At 54.8% G+C, this 16674-nt stretch overlaps 1 protein-coding gene across 1 annotated transcript in view; it reads left to right on the top strand.

Annotated features, from left to right (window-relative positions):
- Positions 1-13144, top strand: part of LOC144727812 (copine-4-like) — a 17562-nt gene extending 4418 nt beyond the window's left edge. Inside the window, exons 4-10 of the mRNA XM_078606923.1 lie at positions 1305-1364; positions 4327-4460; positions 6803-6857; positions 7560-7623; positions 8751-8884; positions 11735-11971; positions 13004-13144. Of these exons, the coding sequence (XP_078463049.1) occupies positions 1305-1364; positions 4327-4460; positions 6803-6857; positions 7560-7623; positions 8751-8884; positions 11735-11971; positions 13004-13144 (825 nt within the window). The remainder of the gene's footprint in view (positions 1-1304; positions 1365-4326; positions 4461-6802; positions 6858-7559; positions 7624-8750; positions 8885-11734; positions 11972-13003) is intronic.
- The last annotated feature ends 3530 nt before the right edge of the window (positions 13145-16674 follow it).

The following is a 16674-nucleotide window of genomic DNA, read 5'->3' on the forward strand; positions in this document are numbered from 1 at the left end:
CACCATGATCAACACCACCATCATCACCACCACCATGATCACCACCATCACCACCAACAACACCACCACCATCATCATCACCACCACCATGATCACCACCACCACCACCACCATCACCACCACCACCATCATCATCACCACCACCATGATCACCACCACCATCACCACCATCACCATGATCAACACCACCATCATCACCACCACCATGATCACCACCACCACCATCACCATGATCAACACCACCATCATCACCACCACCATGATCACCACCATCACCACCAACAACACCACCACCATCATCATCACCACCACCATGATCACCACCACCACCATCACCACCACCACCATCATCATCACCACCACCATGATCACCACCACCATCACCACCATCACCATGATCACCACCACCATCACCACCACCATGATCACCACCATTATCATCATCATCACCACCATCATCACCACCATCATCATCACCACCACCACCACCATCATCACCACCACCACCATCATCACCACCACCGTCATCACCACCACCACCATCACCACCACCATCACCACCACCACTATCACCACCACCACCACCACCACCACCATCACCACCACCAGCACCATCACCACCACCACCATCACCACCACCACCATCACCACCACCACCACCATCACCACCACCACCACCACCATCATCACCACCACCATCATCACCACCATCATGATCACCACCACCATCACCACCACCATCATCGACATCACCATCATCGACATCATCAACATCACCGTCATGATCATCAACACCATCATCATCAACATTATCTTCATCAAGATCATTATCAACACAATCAAGATCATCATCAACATCATCATCGACATCAACATCACCATCATCAACATTATCCTCATCAAGATCATTATCAACATCATTAAGATAATCATCAACATTATCATCGACATTACCATCATCAACACCATCATCATCATAAACATCACCATCAGCATAATCAACATTAGCATCATCAAGAACTTCATAATTAACACCATCAACATTATCAGCATCAACATCGTCAACATCAACATAATCGACATCATCATAACATTATCATCTACATCATCATTAATATCATCATCATCATAGACAACGTCATCATTAACATTATCATCTACATCATCATTAATATCATCATCATCATCATAGACAACGTCATCATTCACATTATCCTCAGCCTCATCACGACCAACGTCATGGTTGTCATCATATTTAGCTCCTCCTCCTTCTCTTCCTCCTCCCCCCTCCTCACCCTCCACAGATCATTAAGATCTACTCCTTCCTGGAGTACATCATGGGGGGCTGCCAGATTCAGTTCACGGTAAGGCGGTGGCAGGGCTGCCGTGTGATATAAACGCCGCGGTGGCTATGAGATGTTAACTCGCTCGCCTGGTCTACAGGAGGTCGTGGTTCAATCCCAACCCTGACGCCTGCTGCTGTATATTTGGAGTTTGCGTCTCTCTCTCTCATCATCATCACGGTGGCTAGGAGATGTTAACTCGCTCACCTGGTGTGCAGGAGGTCGTGGGTTCAATCTCAACCCTGACGCCTGCTGCTGTAAATTTGGAGTTTGCGTCTCTCTCTCATCATCATCACGGTGGCTAGGAGATGTTAACTCGCTCGCCTGGTGTGCAGGAGGTCGTGGGTTCGATCCCGACCCTGACGCCTGCTGCTGTATATTTGGAGTTTGCGTCTCTCTCTCATCATCATCACGGTGGCTAGGAGATGTTAACTCGCTCACCTGGTGTGCAGGAGGTCGTGGGTTCAATCTCAACCCTGACGCCTGCTGCTGTATATTTGGAGTTTGCGTCTCTCTCTCATCATCATCACGGTGGCTAGGAGATGTTAACTCGCTCGCCTGGTGTGCAGGAGGTCGTGGGTTCGATCCCGACCCTGACGCCTGCTGCTGTATATTTGGAGTTTGCGGTGTCTCTCTCTGTCATCATCACGGTGGCTAGGAGATGTTAACTCGCTCGCCTGGTGTGCAGGAGGTCGTGGGTTCGATCCCGACCCTGACGCCTGCTGCTGTATATTTGGAGTTTGCGGTGTCTCTCTCATCATCATCACGGTGGCTAGGAGATGTTAACTCGCTCGCCTGGTGTGCAGGAGGTCGTGGGTTCGATCCCGACCCTGACGCCTGCTGCTGTATATTTGGAGTTTGCGGTGTCTCTCTCTACCCGTGGTCGCGTGGATTTGTCTCCGGGTCCCCCGGTATTCCCCTCCACATTTAGAATCAACATCACCACGCGTTTAGAGTGCTTGGGCACTTGCCTTTTGTCTCAAGTGCTGAAGAAATAAAGACACCAAATCCACTTTGTTGCTGCGTGGAGCTATTTATTAGATTCACTTTCAATAAAGAAACGTCAAACTTTTAAAGTGAATTTGCGGGAAAAAAATATTTCCGCTCGACATTCTGCGTGAGTGTAAAAATCCACCCGATCATGAATATTAATGAGGGGGGTGCGGCATGTGGAGCGACGTCACGCGCGTTACACACAGACAGGCATTCTTGGCTCATTATAATAACAATGTGAGTGAGGAGCGGTGGTGCAGCGGTTAGCGCGCTGCGCTACAAACCTGGCGACCCGGCCAACACCGGTGACGATTATCTGAACCGGTCCTGGTCCTCTCCTAGGTCGACTCAGCCTCAAATGAGTACCTGGTGCAATGTGTAAACATCGCCACTAGGGAGACAAAGGCGGCCGGGCGTGGTGTTGGCCACCCACCCCCTCGTGTGCCGTGCCAGCCTTTATAGGTGCTCGCTAACAGCACTTGCCCCTGCAGTCTGTTAAGGCTGTACGGGGGATCTTTGTCTTATATGTCCCAACTGATTCCACTGTATAACAAAAACTAAATGTTGTGCCTGGGTAGTAAGTAGTAAGTGTTATTTCCTAGTTGCTTATGCCTCAAAAGTACAGAAAATAGCTATTGTTTCCCACAAATTTTGCTTTCGGGGCCATCTATAAATGACGTCACGCACCTGGGGGGGGGGGTCAAACATTTGTGACGATGTGTGACGAGGGGGGGGGGGTGAGAAATGTGACGTCACATCAAAATGCGCAACTTTAAATAAATATAAACAACACGTTCTACTTAATTAAATATACTTTTTAATAAATGTTTTCTCCTACAACATCAGAGTGCAGCGCCACAATAAATACGCACTACAATGACAATAGTTTAAAGCGATTTGGAGCATGTTTTTTTTTTGGGGGGGGGGGGCAGAGCTTTGTGACGTCATATTTGAGGGGGGGGGGTCTGACTTTTTGTGACGCCGTGTGACGATGGGGGAGGGGGGGGGGGGTAAAAAATCGTCCAAAATCGTCATTTATGGACGGCCCCTTAGTGACCAGGACAGTGATATTTTGAAATTGACCTATTTTAAATGAGAACACGTGTGCATTTGTGTCTTTCGTTCACATAAAGTCCTGGTGACAAAAGCAAAGTTGGTGGGGAATAATAGCCATTTTATATACTTTTGAGGCATAAGCAATTAGGAAATAACACTTAGTACACAGGAACAAAAATTGTCTTGCATAGTGAGTTCTAGACTCACCCCCGCCCTCCCCAGAGACCCATAAACTCTGTGTGACTCTGTGGGTCTCTGTGAGAGTCTATGGCTCTTTGTGAGTCTACGGGTCTCTCTGTGAGTCTATGGGTCTCTGTGTGAGTCTATGACTCTCTGTGTGAGTCTATGACTCTGTGTGAGTCTATGGCTCTCTGTGTGAGTCTATGGCTCTTTGTGTGAGTCTATGACTCTCTGTGTAAGTGTATTGCTCTCTGTGTGAGTCTATGGCTCTCTGTGTGAGTCTATGGCTCTCTGTGTGAGTCTATGACTCTCTGTGTGAGTCTATGGCTCTCTGTGTGAGTCTATGGTTCTCTGTGTGAGTCTTTGGCTCTTTGTGTGAGTCTATGACTCTCTGTGTAAGTGTATTGCTCTCTGTGTGAGTCTATGGCTCTCTGTGTGAGTCTATGGCTCTCTGTGTGAGTCTATGACTCTCTGTGTGAGTCTATGGCTCTCTGTGTGAGTCTATGACTCTCTGTGTGAGTCTATGGCTCTTTGTGTGAGTCTATGACTCTCTGTGTAAGTGTATTGCTCTCTGTGTGAGTCTATGGCTCTCTGTGTGAGTCTATGGCTCTCTGTGTGAGCCTATGGCTCTTTGTGTGAGTCTATGGATCGCTCTGTGTGAGTCCGGAACTCCCCTGACCCACTCGCCCCCCCACTCGCCCCCCACCACCACCCCCCCCAAACCTAAAGGCAAACCCATCTGTGCGGCCCTCAGGTGGCGATCGACTTCACGGCCTCGAACGGGGACCCGCAGAACAGCTGTTCGCTGCACTACATCCACCCCTACCAGCCCAACGAGTACCTCAAGGCTCTGGTGGCCGTGGGAGAGATTTGCCAGGATTACGACAGGTGATCGCACCTGCGTGATGGAGCAAAGTGGGCGGGGGGGACGATAGTGGGGGGAGGGGGTGGGGGTTACGATCATCCCGCCCGGTAGGTGGTCGCGTGGCGCCGGGGTCACTACCGGGATTCCGCCTCTGTGATCGAGCCGCGCTCGCAATCAGAACGCTTCACGGGATGCTCCGTTCATGCACTCGATCTCAGAGGTAGCCCTGTGGTGTCTGCTTCCGTGGGTCATTCTGTGTGGATCAGAGTGTCATTTGAAGAACAAAGGATCTCAGAGGTAGCTCTGTGAAATCCGCTTCCGTGGGCCATTCTGTGTGGATCAGTGTAATTTGAAGAACAAAGGATCTCAGAGGTAGCCCTGTGGTGTCTGCTTCCGTGGACCATTCTGTGAAGAACAGAGTCCCTCTTGATCTCAGAGGTAGCTCTGTGAAATCCGCTTCCGTGGGCCGTTCTCTAACACGTGGAAGGGGACGCACCGCTCCGCCGATGCACAGCGACGATCGGGATGAACCCGGCGACGATCGGTTATCATCGCGCGGCTCGGGATGAACTTCTCACTGGAATATTCTTCGTGTCGCGAGTGCAACTGGGGAAGGTGGCACGTGACCAGAAGCAGACACAGCCATTGCGAGTGGTACGATGGATAGATGTGGTGGGCCAGGTGCATGCAGATGTAATAAGAGCCTATGTCCGGCTCACGTGGTGATCGTCTCTGCCGGTCCTGCTTTACAGCCAATGGGGGGAGAGCCTGGAAGCATGGCCCTGGCGTGATCGAAGGGTGCCAGCTAGGGTGATTGGTTCTGCTGGTTTTGGCCTCAGCCAATGGGAAGACAAGTCAGGGGCGTGGTCCCGGGAGTTGATGGGGAATCTAGAAGATTCGGCGCAGGCTACCAAGGATTGGCTGGAGCGCACCACGTGACCCGGGCATTAAATAAGGGGAGAGATGAACGACACGTGGTCAGACGAAGAACGAAGGAAGAGAGGGGCCACGCACGAGCGGGCCTCTGAGTGCCACGTGGCGGTGCGTCTCTTGTGGTCTGTCTGCCCACTTCCCATTGCCTGCCAGCAGCGGGAAGTACTTGTGAACTGGAATAAATAAAATGACCGATTCCACAAGTCGTCTCCAAGAGTATTATTACACAAATGTTACTGGTAGGAACCTCCTGGTTACACCAGCCCACAGGGGATTATTGTGTCCATCCGTCCGTCGTGCAGGGAGGGGCTGGGTGGGGAGGGAGGGGCTGGGTGGTGAGGGGACTGTGGGGAGGGGCTGGATGGGGAGGGTGGGGCTGGGTGGGGGTGGGAGGGGTGGGGTTGGGTGTGGAGGGGCTGGTCACCCCGTGGTGCCCTTATAAAACTCAACGTTTAACCTACTCACGCCGGCTTGTGCCCGCCCTCACAGTCGGGCATATTTGCGGAATACACCACGCCACCGTTGACCCTGGCCATTGACCGAGCGACCCAACGTTCCTACCAGCTCCCTCCGCAGGAATGTGTTTTGCGGGTATCTGCATCTGGACAAACCTGGATTACTTTAATCATTCATCACCATGATCATAATCATCATCGTCAGCACCACAATATTCATCTTGACTTAAAGCTTTCGTGACTGCGAGGCATTCATATTATTTGGGTCTTTCGGTAAAGTCACGTAGATAGGTTCAAAGAAAATAACAAAAACAACAAAAATCGACGACGTTTCGATCGCAACACAAGCGTTCGACCACAAGCAATGGAGGGGGGGGGGTCTGCCTATCTACGTGACTTTACCGAAAGACCCAAAGAATATAAATATTGATCATGATGATCATCATCATCGTCAACATTACCATCATGATATAATCATCATGATCATGATCATCAAGATCACCATCATGATAATCATCATGATGATCATCAAGACCGCCATCATGATCATCATCCCCTAGAGTCGGTGAACGCTAGCGTATGGAGTGTTCTGGCCGATTCTCGCTCGTGTGGTCTCACCAGGGTCTAACGCTGTCCGGCTGGGGTCCAACGCGTTGATGCGTTGGCTCTGTCCGAGACCGGTGGGGAGGGGGGGGGGCATGGAGGGGGGGGGGGCGGTCACCGCATCTCTCGTCAGGCTGACCCGATGTGAACGGAGCTCGGTACTCGGCTGTGAAGCTGCGTGGCCACTCGGGGCTCAGCCGACGAGTCGCCGGACCCCAGCGATGCCTTGTAACGCACCCTCCCCCTCCCCCCCCTCCCCCTCCCCCCTCCCCCCCCCGGCTTCGCTGTACCCCCCCAAACTCACACGCGTGTGTCCCCCCACTTCCCCCCTTCCCCCCTTCCCCCCCTTCCCCCCCCCCCCACTTCCCCCACAGTGACAAGATGTTCCCGGCGTTTGGTTTTGGTGCAAGGATCCCCCCAGAATTCACCGTGAGCAACGCCCCCCCACCCCCAATACCACCCCCCCCCCAGCCCAGACCAAGACCTCGCTGCCCCCCTCCCCCAACCCCCCTCCCCATGTTTCCCTGACCTTGCCGTGCCTCCCCCCCTCCTGCCCCCACAGCCTGCATGCAGCTATCATAGGCAGAGGAGCGACGCTCACAACAACGAGCAGAGCGCCGGGCAGATAAAACGCAAAAAGTTGGCACAAAGTCGTGGAGCACGGCTGGTGTGCATCTGCCAGCCACCTCAGTCAGTCAACCCATGGCACCACGTGGGTCTGCCCCGTGACCCCCTGCCAGCGGGCCTTCGCGTTATAGCCTCAAAGTGCACCTAGCATGGCACAAGCGCCGTGGTGACGGCACCGCCACTTAGTGGTGAACGGCTGTTGTTGTTGTTGTTATTGTGTCTTCGTGCTGAAGGCTATATGGGGGATCTTTGTCTATGTATGGAGAGCGGTGGCGCAGTGGTTAGCGCACTGCGCAGTGGTTAGCCAACATCGGTGACGAATATCTGAACCGGTCCTGCGCCTACTCCCTAGGTCGACTCAGCCTTAAATGAGTACCTGGTGCGTTGCGGGGACATCATCATTGGTGAGACACGGGAAGCTAGGGTGGCCTTAATAGGCGCTCGCTAACAGCACTTGTCTGTGTGAAGCGAATGTATCATGGGGTCTGTGTGTGTGTGGGGCAGGTATCACACGACTTCCCACTCAACATGGACCCAGACAACCCGGAGTGTGCAGGTGAGTGTGCAGGTGAGTGTGCAGTTGAGTGTGGTGAGTGTGCAGGTGAGTGTGTAGGTGAGTGTGGTGAGAGTGCAGGTGAGTGCGGTGAGTGTGCAGGTGAGTGTGGTGAGTGTGCAGGTGATAGTGCAGTTGAGTGTGGTGAGTGTGCAGGTGAGTGTGGTGAGTGTGTAGGTGAGTGTGCAGGTGAGTGTGGTGAGTGTGCAGGTGAGTGTGCAGTTGAGTGTGGTGAGTGTGCAGGTGAGTGTGGTGAGTGTGTAGGTGAGTGTGCAGGTGAGTGTGGTGAGTGTGCAGGTGAGTGTGGTGAGTGTGCAGGTGAGTGTGGTGAGTGTGTAGGTGAGTGTGCAGGTGAGTGTGGTGAGTGTGCAGTTGAGTGTGGTGAGTGTGCAGGTGAGTGTGGTGAGTGTGTAGGTGAGTGTGCAGGTGAGTGTGGTGAGTGTGCAGGTGAGTGTGGTGAGTGTGCAGGTGAGTGTGTGGTGAGTGTGCAGGTGAGTGTGGTGAGGGTGGTGAGTGTGCAGGTGAGTGTGGTGAGTGTGTAGGTGAGTGTGTGGTGAGTGTGGTGAGGGTGGTGAGTGTGCAGGTGAGTGTGGTGAGTGTGTAGGTGAGTGTGCAGGTGAGTGTGCAGGTGAGTGTGGTGAGTGTGCAGGTGAGTGTGGTGATTGTGCAGGTGAGTGTGTGGTGAGTGTGCAGGTGAGTGTGGTGAGGGTGATGAGTGTGCAGGTGAGTGTGGTGAGGGTGGTGAGCGTGCAGGTGAGTGTGGTGAGTGTGTAGGTGAGTGTGCAGGTGAGTGTGCAGGTGAGTGTGGTGAGTGTGCAGGTGAATGTGGTGATTGTGCAGGTGAGTGTGTGGTGAGTGTGCAGGTGAGTGTGGTGAGGGTGGTGAGTGTGCAGGTGAGTGTGGCGAGTGTGGTGAGGGTGCAGGTGAGTGTGAGAGTGTGCAGGTGAGTGTGAAAGTGTGCAAGTGAGTGTGTAGGTGAAGGTTCAGGTGAGTGTGGTGAGTGTGCAGGTGAGTGTGGTGAGGGTGCAGGTGAGTGGGCGGGTGGAAATGGTGAGTGTGCAGGTGAGTGTGGTGAGTGTGCAGGTGAGTGTGCAGGTGAGTGTGCGGTGAGGGTGAGGAGTGTGCACCTTTGGGCCCACCAGGCATCCAGGGCGTGGTGGAGGCCTACCAGAACTGCCTACCCAAGCTGCAGCTGTACGGCCCAACCAACATCGCGCCCATCATCGCCAAGGTGGCCAAGGTGGCGGCCGAGGAGGAAATCACGGGGCAGGCGTCGGTACGGCCAACGTGATTCAGTCAGCAGCAACTCGCACACTCACTCGCACAGCCACTCGCACAGCCACTCGCTCACTCGCTCGCTCACTCACTCGCCCACTCGCTCAATTACTCACTCGCTCACTCACTCACTCGCACAGCCACACACTCACACAGCCGCTCGCTCGCTCACTCACTCGCTTACTCACTCACTCACTCGCACGGCCACTTACTCGCTCACTCACTCACTCGCACAGCCACTCGCTCACTCGCTCGCTCACTCGCTAACTCACTCACCCACTCGCTTACTCACTCGCTCACTCACTCGCACAGCCACTCGCTCGCTCACTCACTCGCTCGCACGGCCACTCACAGTCTGTGGCTCTCTGTGTGAGTCTATGACTCTCTGTGTGAGTCTATGACTCTCTGTGTGAGTCTATGCCTCTCTGTGTGAGTCTATGGGACTCTGTGTGAGTCTCCGACTCTTTGTCTGAGTCTCTGCCTCTATGTGTGAGTCTATGGGACTCTGTGTGAGTCTATGACTCTGTGTGAGTCTATGCCTCTCTGTGTGAGTCAATGACTCTCTGTGTGAGTCTATGACTCTGTGTGAGTCTATGCCTCTCTGTGTGAGTCTATGCCTCTCTGTGTGAGTCTATGACTCTCTGTGTGAGTCTATGACTCTCTGTGTGAGTCTATGCCTCTCTGTGTGAGTCTATGACTCTCTGTGTGAGTCTATGACTCTGTGTGAGTCTATGCCTCTCTGTGTGAGTCTATGCCTCTCTGTGTGAGTCAATTACTCTCTGTGTGAGTCTATGACTCTGTGTGAGTCTATGCCTCTCTGTGTGAGTCTATGCCTCTCTGTGTGAGTCAATGACTCTCTGTGTGAGTCTATGACTCTCTGTGTGAGTCTATGACTCTGTGTGAGTCTATGACTCTCTGTGTGAGTGAGTATGTGGGTCTCTGTGTGAGTCTATGGCTCTCTGTGTGAGTCTATGACTCTGTGTGAGTCTATGACTCTCTGTGTGAGTCTATGACTCCGTGTGAGTCTATGGCTCTCTGTGTGAGTCTATGCCTCTCTGTGTGAGTCGATGACACTCTGTGTGAGTCTATGGGTCTCTGTGTGAGTCTGTGGATCACTCTATGTGAGTCTATGGCTCTCTGTGTGAGTCTATGCCTCTCTGTGTGAGTCTACGACTCTCTGTGTGAGTCTATGACTCTCTGTGTGAGTCTATGCTTCTCTGTGTGAGTCTGTGGATCACTCTGTGTGAGTCTATGGGTCGTGGGCTCTGGCGTCGGCCAAGCGAGGAAGGTCGAGGTCGTCGTGGTGGCATCAGCGGCTTTGCCCACCCACGGTGCCGTCTCGATCCTGGCATCTCTCGCCCGCCGCTTGTGTCGAGCCCCCCCCCATTTCTGATGGGTGGGAAGCGGGGAGGGGGGGGCACGGGGGGGGGGGGGCACGGGGGGGGGGGGGGGCACGGGGGGGGGGGTTAGGATGGCACGGGGCGGCTCTGAGTGCGCAACGGAATCTGCCGCTATGCAGATGAGCACCGCACATCCCGCGGACATTATGCAGCCCCCCCCTCCCGCTCCTCTCATTAAGCAGTCGCCGTCCACGCGACATCGAATTATTCATGCCATCAAGGCGTCGCGGGAGCGAGCGTCTGACTCGCGACGGAAGGAGCTCGCGGCCCACATGACGACGAGCAGACGTTTTGAGGCCGCTGTTGTAAAAAAATGCATCTTTTCGTTTCCTGGTTGTGCTCTTCTGGGAAAACGAATCAAAACAATGTTGCTCGCGGTGTCAAAGAGGGTCGGCCGCGTGGGCCGCCGGGTTCGTAGCACGGTGCGCTAACCGCTGCGCCACCGCTCTGCATCATCATCATCTTCATCATCGCCACCACGACCAGCAGCATCAGCAGCATCATAATCATCAGCAATGTCAATTTCATCCGTAGGGTTTCACGATTAATATTACGATTTGTAATTCTTTTTTTGATGGGTTGGGTAGGGTAGGTACAGTGTCAATCCTAAACAAGAACCCTCCACCACCCGACAGAGCAAAATGTTGAATGGGGTTTTCAACATTCCTCCTCGACTCGCTCCTCCTGCTCCTCCTTGGCTGAGAATCCCAAATCAGTTTGTATATATTCCTCCATGACGTCACAACTTGCTGTTATTAGCTCTATCGGGCAGTGTGGAGGGTTATATGTATTTAACATGATCTCCACACAATCTGACCCAACATAAACTAATCATGCCTCAGAGGCATCATCACCCACCGCAACCACTACAATGATCACCACCTTCATCACCACCATCACCACCATAATCATCATGATCACCACCATCACCACCATAATCATCATGATCACCACCATCACCACCATCATCATCATCACCATGATCACCACTAACACTATAATGATCACCACCTTCATCACCACCATCACTACCATCATCATCACCATGATCACCACCATCACCACCATCATCATCATCACCATAACCACCACCATCATCATCATCACCATGATCAACCACCATCATCATCACCATGATCACCACCATCACCACCATGATCACCATGATCACCACCATCATCATCATCACCATGATCACCACCATCACCACCATCATCATCATCACCATGATCACCATCACCACCACCATCATCATCATCACCATGATCACCACCATCATCATCACCATGATTAACCACCATCATCACCATGATCACCACCATCACCACCATCATCATCATCACCATGATTACCACCATCACAATCAACTCTCTCTGGGTGTACCCCCCTCCTCTGCCCCCCTGCCCCCCTCCCCCCCCCTCTCGTCCCCCCTCCCCCCGGCTGCGGCGCAGCAATTCTTCATCCTGCTCATCCTGACGGACGGCGTGGTGACGGACATGGGCGACACGCGCGAGGCCATCGTGCGCGCCTCGCGGCTGCCCATGTCCATCATCATCGTGGGCGTGGGCAACGCCGACTTCACCGACATGCACATGCTCGACGGCGACGACGGCGTGCTGCGCTCGCCCCGCGGGGAGCCCACGGCCAGGGACATCGTGCAGTTCGTGCCCTTCCGTGACTTCAAGAGCGTGAGTCTGCTGGGGGGGGGGGCTTCCGGGGTGGGGGGTACGGTGGCTGGCTGCGGGGGGGGGGCACGTAGGGGGAGGGGGGGCACGGGGGGGACACGGGGGGAGGGGGGGTACGGGGGAAGGGGTCACGGGGGGTGGGCACGGCGGGTATTAGCGGCAAGGGGGAGGGGGGCACGGGGTTGATGTGGGGGGGGGGCACGGGGGGGCACGGGGTTGGTGTGGGGGGGGCACGGGGGAGGGATGTGGAGATGGGCGAGGAGCGTGTGGCGGGTGGAGGTGGGGGAGGGGTGTGGGGGGGAGAGGGGGGGTGGTGGTGGTGGGGCGAGAGGGGGTGGGGGGGGAAGCCATCAGAGACGTTCACTCGGCGTGTGTGCTCCGTTCGGCAGCGTGGAGTGGAAGAGTTTTGTGGGGAGAGAGAGAGAGGGGGAGGGGGGAGGGTACAAGGGGGGGGGGGGCAGTAGCGGCCGTGCGTGGTTACACCTCTCGCAATCGCTCTGCTATTGATTTATCGAGAGAGATGTTTGTCTTCATAAATCGGAAATCAGGAGCAGAACCGGGATGAGCAATGCTCCTTACATCGGCGACATTGCCCCAACCCCCGATGCGAGGTGGGACCTTGGCCACATTTCAGTCATCCGAGATGCATTGCGTAACGCCACTGAAATACACACACGCGTATTTCACGCGTGCTTTAATCATTAACATCATCACCACCAGCACCACCACCATGCTGCTGCTGCTAAACAATGACCAGAACTGGTGCACGTCAACCCGCTTTGAGCTCGAGAAACAAATCCCACGATCGCTCTGAACCCCTCAACCCTTGACCCCCGATGCTGCCACTCCCTAACCCCCCCCCCCTACCATTCCCTTTAACTGCCCCCACCCACCCACAACCTTCCGGCCTCCCCTCCGCCCCCCATCATCATCATCATTCCTCTGACCCCTGCCACCAACGACCACCGCTAAACCCCTCTCTGACCCCTTTTTGCTCTTCCCCTGACCCTGACCCCACCCCCGTGACCCCGGCAGGCGTCCCCGGAGGCGCTGGCCAAGTGCGTGCTGGCCGAGGTGCCCAAGCAGGTGGTGGAGTACTACAGCACCAAGAGCCTCGTGCCACGCGCACTGGCCAACGAGATGCAGCTCACCGGCTCCTCGCCTCTCAAACTATAGCCTCATCACCCTCACACTCGGCCCCCCCCCCCCCCATGCATGATCATCCACGCGACAGCCCTCAAATCCTCCTCCCAGCTTCTAGTATCTTCTGGTGATCCAACTCCCCCCCCCCACTGCTTCTTTATAGCAGCCCTCTTGGTTCCGACAAGCATGACCCTTTGGTTTGTCTTCAAGGTCACGAGGTCAACCGAGTCCTCTGCTTCATCCTCCTGGTCTTCCTGGTCCTGAGGTCGCTCATATCCGAGGTTCGATGGTTCTCCGGTCTCACAGGTCACCAATGATTTGTCTCCAGTGTTGTCCCCCTCCAAGTCCTCGCTTCTAGAGCCTCCGTCCCGTTGGATCTGCAGGTTCGCAGGAACTCATTGGCCTTCCCTGACCTCCACGTTCCTTGCTTTCAAGGCACCCCTGGGCGACACGGTGGCGAGATGTTAACTACCTCGCCTGGTATACAGGAGGTCGTGGGATCGATCCCAACCCTGACGACGCCTGCTGTATATTTGGAGTTTGCATGTTTCTCTCCCCGTGGTCGCGTGGATTTTTCTCCCGAGTCCTCCGGTTTTTTCCCCTCCACGTTTATAAACGTGCGTTTAGAGTATTTGGCTGCTGTACATTTCCATGTGAAAAGTCGCTTTGTTGAGCTGTCATTTGTGGCCAGGTCACGTCTGAAAAAAGCTACATAGCCCAGTGGGCCTTACCTGGTAAAATAAAACATAGTTTAGCTTTAGTTTAGTTTCTCTTCGTCTCAGTCTCACGTCTTCCCACAGTCCGCCAGCCACGACTGCATCTCCAGGTCTCCCTGCTCACCGCCATTCCATCGGGCCGGTAGCGTCTCCGCTTTCTCAAGTTCCTCCGAGATTCGAGCTTTTATCAGAATCTTCCACTTAGAGTGAACGAAATCCGATGGGCTATCAAGCTCGTTTATTTTGCAACAGATGTCCGGTTGCATCAAACCACATCGAGGCCGGGTTCACGGAACTCAACTCCCGTCCTTGTGACGAAAACCAAGCAGTTCCTTTCCAGGAGTCGCCCGATTTACCTCGGCTTTAAGTTACACGCTTCGAGTTGCCACACGATACACACACGCGCGCGTGCGTGCGTGTATCGTGTGTGTATCGTGTGTATGTGCGGGGAGCTGTCGTGTAGCGCTGAGCGCTATGCTGCGCTACGAACCCGGCGACCCGGGTTCGGTTCGCGCTCACGGCCAACACCTGTGACGATTATCTGAACCGGTCCTGGGCCTCCTCTAAGTCGACTCAGCCTCGAATGAGTACCTGGCGTGTAAACATTGGCACTGGGGAGACAAAGGCGGTCGGGTGTGGTGCTGGCCACCTACCCCCTCGTGTGCCGTGTCGGCCTCCATAGGTGTTCGCTAAAAGCATTTGCCCCCAACAGTGTGTTGAGGCTATACGGGGGATCTTTGTCTTTGTGTGTCCGTGGGGCCCGACGCGCGACCGGTTTAATTTGCATCCCGCTGGAGGTGAATTGGTGGCCGTGCTGGCGGTCGCGGGGACTTCGCTTCTGAGAAACACTTCGTGTGGGGAGGGGGGGGGCGGAACAGAACAGAACAGAGATCTTCCACATTCCATATTGGGGGGGGGGGGGGGGGTGTGGGAGGTCGATTCCAGGGTCCGTATCGAGAACGTGATGGCTCAGGAGGAGACCACGTTGGGCCGGCACAGAGTAAAGCACAGAATGGAGGAGAACGGATCGTATGGCGATGCGACAGAAGGGAGCACGCGCGTTTGAAAGAGGATCAACTTGTTGGAACGGAACTGGACGAGGAATTGAAAGTGTTCGGTGATGGAACAAAGCACATGGATTGGACAGAGAGGAGTGTGTGTTGTTGGAACGGAGTTCAATACATGGAGAAATGATTACGTCTTGGAACATAACATACCTCGGGCATAGAGAGGGGACCACGTGCCACTGAACAGAACACACGGACCGTAATGGAACAACGCACGTGTCGGAAATCATGATCACTTGTTGGAACAGAGCACACGAGTTGGAGGGAGAGAACTGTGGGTTGGTGGAACTGAACACATGTTGGAACAGAACGGAACACGCGCTGGAGAAAGCATCACGGACGGGAAAAGGACGCGTGTTGGATAAAGAGGGAGAGTACGAATATGAGTCGTTCGGAACTGAACACGTTGGAGCGCAGCAGGACGTTACATTGGAAGAGAAGCAAATATTGGAACAGAGCGGAACGTAATGTCGGACTTGTGGGCACCGATTGGCTGCTGGTAAAACACGTTTTGGAACGGAATGGAACGGTTGCACATGGGAGCAAGGAGGGACCACCTTGTTTCTGGAACGGAAGGCAACACCACGTGGCCGGAACGAGGGCGGACGCCGATTGGCTCGTGGTGGCCAGACACGCCGTGCCGTGTCAGGAGTGTGGCGTGGGGAGGCACGTGAGTTGGAGGCGCTGTCGGCGAGAACGTGTCCGTGAGTACACGAGGCGGAACCCGGTTCGGGTTGGAGGAGGAGGGGAGGAGTGGGGTCTGGGAGGTGGGGGGGGGGTGATGGTCTTCGGGTGGGGGGCTGGTGGGAGGGGGGGGGCATGGAGGGGTGAAAGGAGGCTGGTAATGGTTTTGTTTAAGTCGATTAGATGAGGCGTGAGTTCCTCCGATACTTAAAAGGGATGAGGTCACGCGGTGTTGGGTCCTAATTAGCGGGCCCGGCGTTAATGGCGTTAACCTCCTAATGCGCGCGCGCGTGCGTGCGTTCGTTTGATGGCGGTGGGAGCGAGACGGGCAAGGTGTGAGATGAAGGCAAAGAGAGCACGAGAGAGGAGATGGAGGCAGGCGGCCAAGGTGGGAGATGGGAAGGACACTGGGAAGGGAGAATGGGGGGGGGGAATTTAGGGAGACGTGGTGGAAGATTTTGGGAAGAGGGGTGGGAGAAGAGGAGATGGGAGACTGCGGAGGGAGATGCAGGGAGAATGGGAGCGAGATTGACGGAGACGAGGTACGAGATGCGGGGGGCGGGGGGGGCGGGAGAGATGGAAGCTGGAAGGGATACGGGGAGAGAGATGGTGGGAGATGAGGGGAGACGGGGAGTGATTGAGCGGGGAGGCGAAGTGTTGGAGGTGATGGAAGGTGGTTGTGATGGGAGATGGAGCGAGACGGGGATGAGATGGAGGGAGGGAGGAATGGGGGGAGGGGGGAGCTGAGGTGACGGCTGGGTGGGGGAGGGATGGAACAAGTGAGGCTGAGTGAGCTGGGGCTCAGATCCACACACACACAGACACGCGCGTGCGTGTTGTGTGTGTGTGTGCGCACGCTTGTGGTGTGTTTACTAATTATGAATCTCTGCATGGCGACAGTTGTGAGTGGCCCTTAATTACCGGCCAGGTGCTTGCACAAGGCACTCGCAATAATTGACCGTGGCAGCACGTTGCAAGTGGCAGGTGGAGTGGAACGTGGGGTGGGGGGGGGCATCTGATAATCATGGACATGAAAATCAGCGCCCCTCATCACCACCGCCACCAGCCACACTGCTGCCCGCGAGCCGCGCGCGTC

This window comes from Lampetra planeri, chromosome 26 (genome assembly GCF_965212315.1).
Source record: "Lampetra planeri chromosome 26, kcLamPlan1.2.h2, whole genome shotgun sequence".
NCBI lineage: Eukaryota > Metazoa > Chordata > Hyperoartia > Petromyzontiformes > Petromyzontidae > Lampetra > Lampetra planeri.